Source organism: Chelonia mydas, chromosome 1, assembly GCF_015237465.2.
Source record: "Chelonia mydas isolate rCheMyd1 chromosome 1, rCheMyd1.pri.v2, whole genome shotgun sequence".
In the NCBI taxonomy this organism is placed as follows: domain Eukaryota; kingdom Metazoa; phylum Chordata; order Testudines; family Cheloniidae; genus Chelonia; species Chelonia mydas.
The window spans coordinates 321,142,572-321,159,117 of record NC_057849.1 but is presented as its reverse complement, the minus strand read 5'-3'; the positions used below and the strand labels follow the sequence as shown (position 1 = coordinate 321,159,117).

The 16,546-nt window shown below is 43.3% G+C and overlaps 1 protein-coding gene across 7 annotated transcripts in view; it reads right to left on the bottom strand.

The window, feature by feature from the left end:
* ATXN7L1 (ataxin 7 like 1) overlaps positions 1 to 8,665 on the bottom strand; it is a 197,761-nt gene extending 189,096 nt beyond the window's left edge. For 2 of the 7 annotated variants that reach the window (XM_043551717.1, XM_037889155.2), the window contains exons 1-2: positions 8,318 to 8,579; positions 7,618 to 7,686 (exon numbers count right to left, since the gene is read on the bottom strand). In XM_043551717.1, coding sequence (XP_043407652.1) covers positions 7,618 to 7,686; positions 8,318 to 8,432 — 184 coding nt within the window. In that variant the 5' untranslated portion in view covers positions 8,433 to 8,579. Of the gene's footprint in view, positions 1 to 7,617; positions 7,687 to 8,317 lie in introns of those variants that run through there. The other 5 variants (XM_027827042.2, XM_037889158.1, XM_037889154.2 and 2 more) reach the window with 4 other exon arrangements.
* Between the last annotated feature and the right edge of the window lie 7,881 nt (positions 8,666 to 16,546).

The window sequence follows — 16,546 nt, the reverse complement described above, 5'->3', positions numbered from 1 at the left end:
AGATCTATTCTAGGACTTGCCTTATATATACCGTCAGCAGAATAACTTACTAAGAAGAGCACGAACCTATGCTGTCTAAAAAGATCTCTGGTAAATTAAGAGGAGTTGTCAACATTGCTAGATGAAAGGAATTCAGCTGCAATCTCAAGGATTCTAAGGAGAACCTAAATTAAGCAAAAAAGTTCTAGTTTAAAAGAATTTACTGCTTTACATATTGAAAGAATTTTTAACAGAGGTCTTTCCCTAGAGTGACAGTTTAGGATCATATATTTAAAGGATCCAAAATCCTGATTTGAATATCTATGGTCAGAAAGCACCTTTCCCACTACCATCGTCCATTCTTCCACCCAGCCTGGGCTGATGAAATATAGAACACCTAAACTGTAAGCTTTCTTGAAACCTAGTCCACATCTTCGAATGTGTTTTGTACAGTTCTTAGCACAACTGGGCCCCAATTCTGACTAAACCTCTGGGGACTATCAGAACAGATGTATTAAACAATAATACTGTAGTACGCAGCTAGGACCAGAGTTAGCCAATATTTAGTCCCCAGCAGTGCCTCAATGTTGCATGCTAGATCAGGACAGAATCCTAGAAAACATCAAGAAGCCAAAAGATTGTATTTCCAACTGATCCGGCATTTAACGTCAGAACATGGACAATCCAATCCTATGGTCAGCCTCGTCATCCCAAGGAGAACTCACAATGGGAGTTTAAGTAACCAGAAACAGATGGCATAGATTATTCCTACACCTAACCTCATACTGATATAGAACAGTTCCACTTCTTGCCTTGTCTCAGGCCAATTCCCAGCTTTTTCACATACCAAGCTCTAATGGAATAATTATGTCCACTGGAGGCCCTCTGCCTTTGGAACAGGTTATTAGTCTATATACATTAGGGGGCAAATGGAGGAAACTTAGACATAATGGGAACTGTAGAACATACATGCAATCTCTCTGCTGACTGCCTATGCTTGATTTCTGTTTTCTTCTTTGATATGTTTAATTTCTAAACTCTTCCCAAACATTTTTCCGAAAAAAGATGGAGTAGGCGGAGAAAAAGAAATATTTTAAAATGTTAGAGGTAAGTTTCATTCCTGGAGATTGGGACCAAAAGAAATTAAGATACAATCTCCATCCTGACACAAACCAATTTGTTTGATCTTCTCTCACTACTCCACTTTCTGATGCATATTTTTTGCTCTTTCCCCTGGGTTTTTTTCCCCACTCCACTCAAGTTTATATTCTACGATCCCCTTTTGAAAACATCCTCTACCTCCCTACCATTTTCCTTCCTTCACTTCCAACAAGAACAGAATCCTTTCTAATGGAATCATCATTTTCATTTTATGCACAGCGCAGATGTTAAGAATAAAACTGACTAGACCTTCCATGAATTTTACTCTAGTGCTACTGTGGTCCTGTTCTGAGTGAAAATGCTGGATACTTGTAATCCTGAACCCAATTTAATCCTTCCCCTGATACCTATCTCCCCGCTCTATCCTTTCAGCACTCCAGCTCCAAATGTAGTCACCAAGTCTGAGCCCAGAGACTGGGCATGTGTGATGCTGATCCAGAGAAACCCAGACTTTAACATAGATTATAACTTGTTTTGCTATAATGAATTTTATACTCAGCTATCCTGTTGTACAGCGATAAATTGGAAACTGGTAGTGGAGACAATGTAAGACAGACACAGCAGTCATCAAGTTCAAACTGGAACATTAAAATCTGTTGAACTGGGAAAGTGTAAATTGACTATGACATCCAGCTTAACCTTTGACCCTTTCACTTTGTATGGAGTTCCACTGAATCTAAACTTCTATCTGGAGAGCCAGCAGATATAGACTGAAACATCTTGAACCAAATTCATCCCTGGTGCAAAGTCAGTAAAGTTAAATCAGGATGTCTTGATCCCAGCCAATAATTGCTTACATAAGACATTAAGAACTGCCATACTTGGTCAGACCAAGGGTCCACCTAGCCCAGTATCCTGTCTTCCGACAGTGGCCAATGCCAGGTGCCCCAGAGGAAATGAACAGGTAATCATCAAGTGATCCATTCCTTGTCAGCCATTCCCAGCTTCTGGCAATGCTTCTGCTTAACAGATCTCAATACACATACAGTGTAGCAAAGCACACATCTCTTTCTATGTTAAAGATTTAGGTACATAAGAAAATACACTCCTATTTTATACATCATGTGAATTCACATAAGAAAAAGAGTAAGTGACAATATTTGATGTACATAACATATTTAAAATCAATTACAGGTTATTATGGAAATGGTGATCTTTTAGCATCAACTTCATACTCAAATAATTACAGCTTAGTGAATATTTCACAACAAATAAGTGATCCAATAATTTTGCCTCATATTGTACATAGACTATCCACAAGCAAATCCTCATTTCCTCAAATTCATTAGTCAATTCTAAGTATAAATTCCAAACAGTGCTCCAAGTCTTTGATAGTCACTATTTGAGCTATGTTGATTAGTTGTGATTTGTCAGATAACTCACATGATACTGCTTCCTGATTAGATGAGTAATCAAGCTTTTCTGGCACAAATAATTATCCATGCAAATTTCATTTTCCTGTGAATACTTGAGCATGTAACTTGGAAATCCACTTTCCACAAACATACTTACCAGTAAAACACAAACACATTCACAAAAAGTAAACATAAAGGGGACACGATCATGGCCAAAGCAAGTTCATTTGCAAATATGAGCAAATATTCATGATTTTTTCCCTCCTCACTATTCTCTCACTATACAAATAATAAAACAAGGGGCAGTATACAATGCGGTCTTTTGTAAGTCTCCAGTTTTTATTTTTATTTTTTAAAACATGGCCTCACTGCACCTTTTCCACTACAGAAATTACATAATAGGTCCAGATTGTTAGACTCTTACTCTCAATGGTGAGCACTTACTCCCACAAGTAGCTCCACTGACCTGAATGGAACTATTTTATGTAACTGCTTACCACTGAAAGAGGTATGCAAACTGGTCCATAATGAGTGAGGTAGCAGTCTTTAATGGTGTGCTATCATACCACCAACAAATGATCCATTATGGACCCTTTCAAATATTCTTTCCTCGTCTATCTCATGTGTGCAAATGGGAATACAAACCCCACTAGTTTTTATATGGTTTTATTTTTTCTCATTGATAAGAGGAACTTAGTCAACATCTGATGAGTGCTTTATGGAGTAAAAACTAAGTAGCTAAGCAATCTCCTGCTAAGCAACTATTTCAATTACTTAAAATATAAAAATTTTAAAATGTACATTTGGTATTTATCATCATGACAAAAGCCATATACTACAAAAAAGCAAATTTGATAAACTAAGATTTCTGGATTTTTTTCAACGTTTAAAAATAATTTACTATCATTCAATAAATATTATCGTAACTCACATGAAGTCTCAGATTTTTGTAAAGTCCTGTTAATAACTAGGGTCCTACCAAATTCACAGCCATGAAAAATGCATCATGGACCATGAAATCTGGTCTCCCTCTGTGAATACTGGTGTTTAGTGTGCTTTTACCCTATACTATACAGATTTCATGGGGGAGACCAGTGTTTATCATATGGGGGGGCCTGACCCAAAAGGGATTTTCAGGGGGGTCATGGTATTGCCACCCTTACTTCTGCACTGCCTTCAGAGCTGGGCAGCCGGAGAGTAGCAGATGTTGGCCAGGCACCCAGCTCTGAGGGCAGCACCACGACCAGCAGTGCAGAAATAAGGATGGCAACACCATACCATACCATACTACCCTTACTTCTGTGCTACTGCCTTCAGAACAGTGCAGCCACAGAGAGGTGGCTGCTGGCCAAGGACCCAGCTCGGCAGGTAGCAGCTCAGAAGGGGGCAATATCATACCATGCCATCCTTACTTCTGCACTGCTGCTGGCTGTGGCTCTGCCTTCAGAGCTGGGCTCAAGGCCAGCAGCCGCCGCTCTCCAGCTGCCCAGCTCTTAAGCCAACGCCACCCCCGCAGTGCAGGAGTAAGGGTAGCAGTACCGCAACCACCCCACCCCCAACAATAACCTTGCGGCCCCCCGGCAACTCATTTTTGGGTCATGACCCCTACAATTACAACACCGTAAGATTTCAGATTTAAATTGCTGAAATCATGAAATTTGCGATATTTAAAATCCTATGACCATGAAATTGACCAAAACAGACTGTGAATTTGGTAGGGCCCTATTTATAACCTAGCTTTATACCTTGGTAGTCTGTGATATAAGGAAGTTAACTGAATTATATGAGGTCACAAAGAAAATCAAGTTGGGTTTGAACTGAAGACCTTCCAGGTCCATAAGCCTTTGCCATAACAAAAACACTGTCATACCATGCCAGAGCTGTTGTACATGTGAGATCAGAATACATCCACAAGTATTGTTGCAAATACACAGGCAATGAGTTCTGTACATCTGACTTGAGCGCTCAGATTTTTCCCACCTTTAGCAAGGGGAGTGAAGGCTCATTCATGATTTACAAAGGGTACTCAGACACAATGATGGCTATGATATAACAATTTACATTAACAGACTGATTAAATGAGTAAGATAAAAATATTTCAACTCATACTAATTTATTCAAGTGGGTTAAAAGTCCTGCAAGTTGCTACCTGAAAGCAGTAACAGATTTCTGAAGTATGGTAAATGCAAATTTACATTAATAATCATCTGATTTGAAACACAGAATAAGTTATAAGGTTTGTCTGGAAAAGAAACATTGTCTTTAGTTTTCATTTAAGTTGCCAACAATGTTGCCATTGTCACAGAATTAATGTCAACGTGATAAAAATCTAGTTAACATAATTCTGTAACATATATACTCTAAAGATACACATTGTTATAATTAGGGCTGTTGATTAATCGCAGTTACCTCACGTGATTAACAAAAAAATTAATCGCAATTTAAAGAATTAATCGCAATTAATCGCAGTTTTAAATCGCACTGTTAAACAACAGAATACCAATTAAAATGTATTAAATATTTGGGATTTTTTCCTACATTTTCACATATATTGTATTCTGTGTTGTAACTGAAATCAAAGTGTATATCATTTTTTATTACAAATATTTGCACTGTAAAAATGATAAAATAAATAGTATTTTTCAATTCACCTCATACAAGTACTGTATTGCAATCTCTTTATCATGAAAGTGCAACTTACAAATGTAGATTTTTTTTTTTGGTTACATAACTGCACTCAAAAACAAAATAATGTAAAACTTTAGAGTCTACAAGTCCACTCAGTCCTACTTCTTGTTCAGTCAATTGCTAAGACAAACAAGTTTGTTTACATTTGCAGGAGATAATGCTGCCTGCTTCTTGTTTACAATGTCACCTAAAAGTGAGAACAGGCATTTGCATGGCACTTTTGGAGCCGGCACTGCAAGGTACTTTTGCGCCAGATATGCTAAACATTCATATGCTCCTTCATGCTTTGGCCACCATTCCAGAGGACATACTTCCATGCTGATGACGCTCGTTAAAAAAATAATGCGTTAATTAAATTTCTGACTGAACTCCTTGCGGGAGAACTGTACGTCCCCTGCTCTGTTTTATCCGCATTCTGCATATATTTCATGTTATACCAGTCTCGGATCATGACTCAGCACATGTTGTTCATTTTAAGAACACTTTCACTGCAGATTTCACAAAACGCAAAGAAGGTACCAATGTGAGATTTCTAAAGATAGCTACAGCACTCGACCCAAGGTTTAAGTATCTGAAGTGCCTTTCAAAATCTGATAGGGACGAGTTGTGGAGCATGCTTTCATAAGTCTTAAAAGAGCAACATTCCGATGCAGAAACTAGAGAACCCAAATCACCAAAAAAGAAAATCAACCTTCTGCTGGTGGGATCTGACTCAGATGATGAAAATGAACATGCATTGGTCTGCACTGCTTTGGATTGTTATTGAGCAGAACCCATCATCATGGAAGCATGTCCACTGGAATGGTGATTGAAGCATGAAGGGACATATAAATCTTTAGCGCATCTAGCACGTAAATATCTTGCAATGCCGGCTACAACAGGGCCATGCGAACACCTGTTTTCGCTTTCAGGTGACATTGTAAACAATAAGTGGGCAGCATTATCTCCTACAAATGTAACAAACTTGTTTGTCTGAGCGGCTGGCTGAACAAGAAGTCGGACTGAGTAGACTTGTAGGCTCTAACATTTTACATTGTTTTATTTTTGAATGTAGTTGTTTTTGTACATAATTCTACATCTGTAAGTTCAACTTTCATGATAAAGGGATCGTACCACAGTACTTGTATTAAGTGAATTGAAAAATACTATTTCTTTTGTTTTTTTACAGTGCAAATACTTGTAATCAAAAACAAATATAAAATGAGCACTGTACACTTTGTATTCTGTGTTGTAATTGAAATCAATATTTGAAAATGTAGAAAACATCCAAAAATATTTAAATAAATGGTATTCTATTATTGTTTAACAGTGCAATTAATCGCGCAATTAATCACAAATTAATTTTTTTAATCGCTTGATAGCCCTAGTTACAGTACTCGAGTATCCCTTATTAATAATCTGAGCTCTCTCAATGTTAGTATGTTATGCAAAGTTTCACTACTGTGGGCCTGCTTCTTATGAACCAATTTCACATCAAGTGTATTTTTTTTGGTGGTGATCAGGCTATGAGTTTATAAAATCTTATTCACACTGTAACAAACTAAAATAATTTCTTCAGTATAGAGTCACCCCCAAAATCTGCCAAATACTAATTCACTAATTTCATTATACCATAGCCAAGTGTTATTTTAGCAAATCCTGTCACAAACAAATCTGTCAATCTGAGTGCTTGCAGCCACACTAAAGTGGTTTCTTTTACCAATTTGCAGGCTTCTTGGCATATTTGGAAATGCCGGTACACTGAAATTTACTTGTGTGTTCACATTCATAGCACCTGGAAACTTGATATTTCAAACTGCAGTCTTATGCCCAGTATTTCTCAAACAACTCACTGGATTTGATTTCAGGTTATATACATTCGTTGGCCTTAATAAAATGTAATACTGTGAATTATCCATTTAGCCATCTGTAACCACACTCACCACATGACAATCTGAAACCAAAATGCAACTTGAGCTAATATGAACTGATTTAAATATTACCACAAACCAATTTTTTCAGCAAAAGTGAAAAACAGCCTATACTGTTGTCTTTGCAGTTGCTAATAACTTTTAGAATTAAGCTGCTTGAAGTTGGTACCCAGATGTACGCATGTGTGTATTTCCATACCGAAATGAAGGGAGTGTCGTAACAAAAAGGATAGAGACTTTTAGAAAGAAATCCAATATGAAGTGTCACATGATCCTTTGACTTAAAATTGTCTTTCATCTTTTAACATGTATCATTTATGCACAAACCCATTATATTTATACTTTAAAAGAAGTTGACACATAGTGACAATCGCTTGTATGTACTCAAGCCTGATAAGCATTCTTCATGGTTACGCAGCACAACAATTCACATGATATTATGATACCTTGTTAATACCATACCACACTCACTCAAAACCACTACGACACAGGCAAGTAAAAGTGTGCCAGTGGTTTGCACTTACCTTCTTTATTAAGCCTCATAACCTCCCTGCTTTTTCCACCCTCTTTTCCAGTCTCTTCTAGATCTACACCTGCAGAAGAGAAAAAAAGTCAAGAGAGAGTCAAAGGAGATGTGTTTATTGGGGAGGGGAAGGAGTTAACAGTGTGTATGTGTTTAACAGCAAAAACCCAACTATCACTGTCACAGCACCTGCCTTGGAGTACCAGTGCCGGCCTCCCCAGGCAACAGCGTCCTCCTGCCCCCCTCCCATGCAAGCGCATCTTCTCTTCCACCACTCTCCCCCATGCAACAGCAACCTCCTGCCCCCAGCCCACCCCGAGCAGCAGCATCCTCCTGCCTCCCCAGCCCCCCTCCCACGCCGCGGCATCCCCCGGCGCCTCCAGCCTCCCAAGCAAGAGCATCCTCCGCCTGCCCCTCACCCCCTGCAGCTGGCCCAGCAGAGGTACCCGATACAGTGCCGGCAGCAGGCACCGCGTACCCAGCACCTCCCCACACGCATGGGGACGGAGAGCTGTGCAGTGGGCGTGTGGGGGGGAAGGCAGCCCCTAGTGCGGCGGGGGGACAGCAGAGCCTCGGGCCTCCCCGCTGCCCCCATCACCCCGGGCGGCGAGCCCCGTCCCCCTCCTCCATGTGTGTGCCCAGGGGGAGGGGAGCAGCATGGGGAGCCCCGGGCAGGGCTCCGTGTCTGGTGCTGCCCTTACTGTGCGGGAGGGCGGCGCAGTACGCGTGCGAGGGGGCGGCCTCCCGGACCCAGGCGGCCCAGGGCTGGCCCAGGAACGCCTCGGGACTGGGCACGGGCCGCTCCAGGGCCGCCATGGCGCCGCTCCTGCTCCTGCCTTCTTGTTGCTTTTCCCGTTTCCTTCGGCACCAGCAGCGAGCGAGCGAGCGAGCCAGCCACGGGATTCGAGAACGCCGCACGTCATCCTCGGGACGTTCCGCCGCCCACACGGGGGTAGTGTCAGCCCCTGCTCCCTATCAGATCGGGCTCCCCGCCTCGCGCCGCGCATGCCCGGCGCAGCCGAGCCTGCGCTCTGGCCACGGCGAAGCCTCTGCCTCTGCCCGGAGCCTGCCTGAGCCAGAGGGGGCATTGGGGAGGGGGACGCGCGCGGCAGCCGCGGGAGCCGGGCGCGGGGCAGGGGGGGACGCCGGCGTGGAAGGGCCACGTGCAGCCCAGGGGCGGGGGAAGCCGGAGTCCCCGGGGGTGCTGGGTTCGGTGGGAGCAGCGGGCGCTAGGGCGGCAGGGGGCCCCTGCCGTCCCCTCGTGTGTCGGCGCTGCGGGGAGGGTGGTCTGTAAAGGGCAAGCCTGGAAACCAGACACAGCGGGGTGACCGACAGACGGCACGGGGGAGAAGGCTCAGGAGACACGGCTGAGAGGCATTACCAGGCAGGGAGCAGGAGGCTTTCTTAAATAAAGCGCCCAAAGCAGTGCCCTCCCGCCTGAGTATCTGCTGTAACAAGGCTCAGAAACGTGCTCAAGGGACACATCGCTCAACCTGGACATGGCAAAGGATTCAGGTCCCCACGGCCGTGTCTTCATTTGAGTTTTTCCCCGCAAACTTCCCCACAGGCTCTGAGCATCTAGCGCCAGGGGTTAGAGCTGCACCAATGTTGGGACAATGGCTGAATGTGCCCAGTGAAAATGCAGTCTACATGGAAAACATAAAACATTCATTCATGTTTTGTGTAGACTGTGTTTATGTGTTTAATAAATGCGTGTGAAAAACACTGTGACTACAAGTGTCATATTGGCATCTCCGAATGACAGCCATCTACTACTGCACAAAAACTTTGGATTTCAATTGATAGGGGGTGGGAGGGTGTAGAGGACTTTTAATCACATAGCTTCTCATAGACCAAACTATAACAACAATACTACTGTCACCACTGTTTTGGTGTCTGTAAGTGCTAGGCAGTGCTAAGTTTGAATTCATGCCTCTTATATTTTTGTTGTTTTTGAATTTATTGTTTTTAGGTCTTGTCTACACTACCCAGCTTTGCTAAGAAAAGTCAACTTTTGTTGACAAAACAGTGGAGCTGTACACACTACAATGCTCCTCCCACTGATTTAACTCTCCTGCTACGCCAAAAAATAAAATGACCTGAACAAGAGGCGTAAAACTTTTTGTGACAAAGTTAGATCAACGCAGTGTCAGTGTAGATGCTGCGCTTGCTTCTGTCGCCCTGATTAGCCTCCAGGAGGTGTCCCACAATGCCCATCATGACCACTGTCAGCACTTTGAACTCCATTGCCCTGAATGTACACAGGCATTCGCCCCTCCCCTGTTTAAAGACCGAGGAATTTTTGAAATTTTTCTTCATTTGCTCAGCGTGGACAGTTCGTACAGCATCTTCCCAGCTGACCATGCCAGCTTTCTGTAGTAGATGCACTCCCGCATGGAATACACTGGAGCTGTTGGATTTGCTGCGTCTGTGGGGAGGGGAGGCTGTGCAGTTGCAGCTTCGCTCCAGCCAGAGGAACTTTGATACCTACAGGCAGATTGCTAATGGCATGCAGGAGAAGGGGTACAAAAGCAACATGCAGCAGTCCCATGCTAAGATCAAGGAGTTGAGGCAGGCATACCCGAAGACAAGGGAGGCCAACTGTTGCTCTGGTGCGGCACTGAAGACATGTCGCTTCTACAAGAAGCTGCACGCCATCTTCGGTGGCAATGCTACCTCAACCATCAAGAGCCCTGTGGATATGTAGGGGGGATTAGAAGCAGTGGTCAACAGAGTCAAGGCCGAGGACAAAGTAATAGATGAGGAAGTGGAGCTGGAGAAAGATGTGGAACACAGGACAGTCAGTCCCTGCACTGTGGCTCTGGCGTGCCTGAAGCAGGGGGCATGAGCTCTAGTAAGCATACATTTTGCTTTGATACTGCACGGTGAGAGGAGATTGAAGTCTCATTTACTTTGTTATATGGTAGAGGAGGGATAAGGGATAGAAATTAACAACAGAGCCTATGCAGCTGTGCCCAGCAGAAAAGTTGGTTAATGTACACTGGGATGACCCGGGAATCCTCCATAGTGATCTCTAGGAAACTTGCCTGTAGGTATTCTGCAATCCTCTGCCAAAGGTTCCTTGGCAGAGCTGCCTTGTTTCTCTCCCCACTGTAGGGAACTTTGCCGTGCCAAACAGCAATTATTTCTGCAGGGACCCAGAGCAGCATACAGGCAAGCAGCATACAGACCCAGTCTGAAGCTGCACGCATGCAGGAGATGCACCCTTGCATCCTGGGTTACCCTGAGGACTGAGATATTGGGTTTGATTACTCCAGCCTGTGGAAAAGGGTGCCAATATTCAGAATACTCTCCTTAGGCACATGCAGTGACCCTCTTTGCAAACCATCCAGACCCTTGTCCCTTCTTGCCCATTCCCCCTTCCCAACCTCCCCCAACTCCCCCGAACTCACCATATTCCAGACTCTCGCCGACTGTGTGCTAGCAAAGGGACAGTGAGAAAGAGGCACATGTAACTTTTGTGATTCACTACTGTGAGCTAACTCACAATACTGTTTCTAGAAAAGGAGTACTTGTGGCACTTTAGAGACTAACAAATTTATTAGAGCATAAGCTTTCGTGAGCTACAGCTCATTTGCATCCGATGAAGTGAGCTGTAGCTCATGAAAGCTTATGCTCTAATAAATTTGTTAGTCTCTACGGTATCACAAGTACTCCTTTTCTTTTTACAGATACAGATTAACATGGCTGCTACTCTGAATACTGTTTCTGTTCATTGTTTCTTTGGCTTCTGCAGATGCGCCCTTAAGGACCCACTTCTCCACACCGGCAAAGCCCTTCTGTCAGATAAGTTGGTGAACCAGGAGGGGTAAGAAGTCTATATTTCACAAAATGCTGCAGTCAACAGATGCAGCATAGAGTAAAACAAGAGCATGGAGGGAGACAATCAATGGAAGATTCAGGCTGGATAGCCTGGAAAGGACACAGGGACAGGAGCGGATGATAAAGCTACTGGAGGGCCAGAGAGAGATGCTCAAGTCCCTCATTATGCTGCAGTCTGAGCACATCCATATCTCAGTGCCCCTGCAATCAATACAGAACTTCATTCCATGCCCTCCCCAAACCGCCCCCTCCCCATTCCTTGCATGTTCCTAGTCCCTTGGAGTACCCCATCCACTCCACTCCTAGGGACTGGTTTCACAATGAAAGCTGGAGTTACACACAGCTATAAGAGCTATAACTGAGAGTCTGTTCCTTATTACTATGTCCCCTGTTTAACAAAATGTTTGTGTTTTGTCCTGTTATTAAACTTTAATCTTTGAAATAAAATGAGGCTTTCATTAGTTGGTAGTAACATTCAAACACAGTGGCTATAGGCAGGAACATGTGCTCAGTATGATTAACGCTCAGGAAGCAAGCACTACAAGGGTCATTCAAGGTGGCAAGTAAATATTGCCTGGCGGAATGCATCACATAAATGCACATTACTAGAAATCATTGTCAAAATGCTCCTTCAAAGCCTCCCTAATTCAAATAGTCCCCCTCTGTGCCTCTCTAATTGCCCTTGTATCTGGATGCTCAAAATCAGCAGACACCATATCTACCTCAGCACTCCGTACCTTGGGAAACTTTTCCCCCTTTGCTTTGCAAATGTTAAGCACAGCAGGCTGCAATGACTTATCAGAATATTTTTCTCATTGAGGTCTATCCTGCCAAAAAGGCAGCGTCAGCAACCTTTTAATCGGCCAAAGGCACATTCAACAGTCATTTGGCACCTGCTGAGCCAGTTGCTGAAGCACTCTTTGGTGCTGTCTAGGCTCCCGATGTAAGGCTTCATGAGCCACAGGAGCAGGGGTAGACGGGGTATCCCAGGATCACTATGGGCATTTCCACATCACCCTTTTTAATCTTCTGGTCTGGAAAGAAAGTCCCAGTGTGCAGCTTTCTGTACAGTCCAGTGTTCCTAAAGATGCGCACATCATGCACCTTCCCTGACCACCCCACACTGATGTCAGTGACATGGCCCTGGTGATCCACCAGTGTCTGCAAGACCATGTCGAAATAGCTCTTTCGATTGATGTACTCCATTGCAAAATGGTCTGGGGCCAAAATCGAGAGAAGCATTCCATCTATCACCCAGCCTCTAAGCCATTGAGTATTTCCTGCATATTACCGAGAGTCACAGTCCTTCGTAGCAGGAGGTGATTAATGGCCCTGCACACTTGCATCACCGCAGCCCCCATGGTAGACTTTTCAACTCCAAACTGATTCACAATTGACCAGTAGCAGCATGGAGTTGCCAGCTTCCACACAGTGATCACCACTCGCTTATCCACAGTGAGAGCAGCTCTCATTCTGGTGTCCTTGCACTGCAATGCTGGGGCAAACTCTGCACACAGTTCCAGGAAGGTGGATTTGCACATCTGAAAATTCTGCAGCCTCCGCTTGTGCATCATGATGCAATCCCACCACTTAGTGCTTGTTTCCCAGTCCCAGTAATGATGGTCTACCATGTGCAGCTGCTCCGTGAATGCCAGCAGCAATCTTGAACTATTTATTTCCATGGCAGACAGCAGAGCAGGCACCACAAATTGACTTTCTGATTTGCATCTCATGAAATACTATAGGACCAGCAGCATTGAGTTCATAAAGCTCATCACCAGATTGGTCAACAGTTCAGGATCCACGCCGTCAGATTATGGGTGCACAGTTAACAAGGGCTGTTGTAAAATGGCATAAAATGAAGCTGGAAGCCGATGGAATGATTGGATGGAAAGAACTGCATCATGGGATGGTGACCACTCCCCCATGATGCACCGGAATCCGTTTCCAGAGCTCCAAGCAGCAGAGGGTGGCAAGCTGCACAGTGGGATAGCCACCCACAATGCAACACTCTCTCTGTCGATGCAAGAGCACTGACTGTGGACACACTCTGCCAACACAAGGGGCATTGTGTGAACGTGTACAACCGATGTACTTAAAGTGGCTTATGATCACTGATGTAACTTAAGTCGACTTAACTCTGTAGTGTAGATATGGCCTTAGTCTGCAATTTTGCCAACGTATCAGTTCAAGTGGGTCCTTAGACCCAATTCTCTAAACCAATCCTGAGATTTTCAGCCTGTATGTGCAGATCTGTGGGAAGTATATGGACTATTCATCTGATTACCGGAGTTTGACATTTTTGTGGTTCTTAATTACTTTTCCTCTCTGAGAGTGGTAGGGAGTTCTATTGCATCTTTAAGGCATATCATGTAACCCTATTGATCCAATTTATATTAATAGGGCCAAATACTGCAAACACTACATGTGAATGATTTTACTCATGTAAGTAGTCTTTGACTTCCCGTATGTATATGTTTAGCAATTCCTAATTCTCTTACACCAGTTTTACAACATAGTAACTTCAATGAAGGTACTGCAGATTTAAGATGAAGTAAAATTTTCTAGAATTTAACCTATTAGGACCAGATTCTGATTGGCCTTTATATGGGTGCATATTTGGGGGAAGATGCAAGGAGCCTCTGCCTCACACACACACAATATCAAATACATATAATGTCAAAATACACACACAGTTTTTCTATAAGCAGCTGGAACACACATGGCTGGTCCTCAGTACATAAAGGCTTTATTCAGAATCTGTCATATCATATTATGAGACCTGTCTGGGCAAAGATGCCTCTAGATACTACCACATTGGCTACAAGGAACTACAAGAGCACACACAAAAGAATCAGAGAAGCGGAAGAAACTCCAGAGTACGGCTCAAAGAAGAAATGTAGTAAAATGCATAAAAAACAGCAGTGGATCAAAATATCCAAAGACGTTTTGTATGCTTCTGTGCACTATACATTGCCAACTACAAACTCATTGTACTAAGGCTAAGAGTATTTTACAAGCATGCAATCAGAAATCAGAAAGAACAAATCTTCACCTCCACAAAGAAAGATAAGAATATATCTGAAAATGAACTACCTCACTACAACATGCTTCTGAAATTCAGTCATGGTTTCAACAGCATTGCTACCACAAATGGAAAGAAAGTACGAGGTGTGTGTAGAAAGCTTTAGTCAAGGTAGTCTCAGTGGGAAAGCGAGATGGGATTCCCTAAGATATATCTTTAGCTCAGTAAAGGAGAGAAGCAAAATTCACTATTGCATAACAAACTTAGTCCTGAGTGACATAAGTGTGTTAATAGTCAAACAAAAGTCATACTTATCAGAGAGCAGCCAACTAGTCCTATCTAAACAAGTCATACCATATCACAACAGACAACATATCACACTACACAACCTCTATGGATTACCTAAGATATATATTTTGGGGACAAGATTCAAAAGAAAGCTATGATAGCACCCAGAAAACCCCAATAAATAAAAACCCAGTTAACATTTCTTAACAAAGTGTATAGCCAATAGCAAACAACATTAAACACTGCCACGAGGTATGCAAAGAATCGAGGGCAGCAAAGTAATTCCTAACCACACAACTGGGGAGGGAGAGGAGAAGACTTCAAGTGTAAAGGAAAGAAAAGGGAAGAAAAACAGTTTGATACAAGGTTCCAGAGTAGCAGCCGTGTTAGTCTGTATTCGCAAAAAGGAGTACTTGTTGCACCTTAGAGACTAACAAATTTATTTGAGCATAAGCTTTCGTAAGCTACAGCTCACTTCATCGGATGCATTCAGTGGAAAATACAGTGGGGAGATTTATATACACAGAGAACATGAAACAATGGGTGTTATCATACACACTGTAAGGAGAGTGATCACTTAAGATGAGCTAATACCAGCAGGAGAGCGGGGGGGGGAGGGCGGTGGGCGGGGGGAAGAAAACCTTTTGTAGTGATAATCAAGGTGGGCCATTTCCAGCAGTTGACAAGAACATTGAGGAACAGTGGGGGAGGGGGGGAATAAACATGGGGAAATAGTTTTACTTTGTGCAATGACCCATCCACTCCCAGTCTCTATTCAAGCCTAAGTTAATTGTATCCAGTTTGCAAATTAATTCCAATTCAGCAGTCTCTCGTTGGAGTCTGTTTTTGAAGTCTTTTTGTTGTAATATTGCAACTTTTAGGTCTGTAATCGAGTGACCAGAGAGATTGAAGTGTTCTCTGACTGGTTTATGAATGTTATAATTCTTGACATCTGATTTGTGTCCATTTATTCTTTTACGTAGAGACTGTCCAGTTTGACCAATATACATGGCAGAGAGGCATTGCTGGCACATGATGGCATATATCACATTGATAGATGTGCAGGTGAATGAGCCTCTGATAGTGTGGCTGATGTGATTAGGCCCTATGATGGTGTCCCCTGAATAGATATGTGGACACAATTGGCAACGGGCTTTGTTGCAAGGATAGGTTCCTGGGTTAGTGGTTCTGTTGTGTGGTATGTGGTTGCTGGTGAGTATTTGCTTCAGGTTCGGGGGCTGTCTGTAAGCAAGGACTGGCCAGTCTCCCAAGATCTGTGAGAGTGATGGGTCATCCTTCAGGATAGGTTGTAGATCCTTGATGATGTGTTGGAGAGGTTTTAGTTGGGGGCTGAAGGTGATGGCTAGTGGTGTTCTGTTATTTTCTTTGTTGGGCCTGTCCTGTAGTAGGTGACTTCTGGGTACTCTTCTGGCTCTGTCAATCTGTTTCTTCATTTCAGCAGGTGGGTATTGTAGTTGTAAGAATGCTTGATAGAGATCTTGTAGGTGTTTGTCTCTGTCTGAGGAGTTGGAGCAAATGCGGTTGTATCGTAGAGCTTGGCTGTAGACAATGGATCGTGTGGTGTGATCTGGGTGAAAGCTGGAGGTATGTAGGTAGGAATAGTGGTCAGTAGGTTTCCGGTATAGGGTGGTGTTTATGTGACCATCGCTTATTAGCACTGTAGTGTCCAGGAAGTGGATCTCTTCTACATCCATAGTGGCCAGGATGGTGTTTTCAGGAAGATCACCGATGCATTGTAGTTTCCTCAGGAACT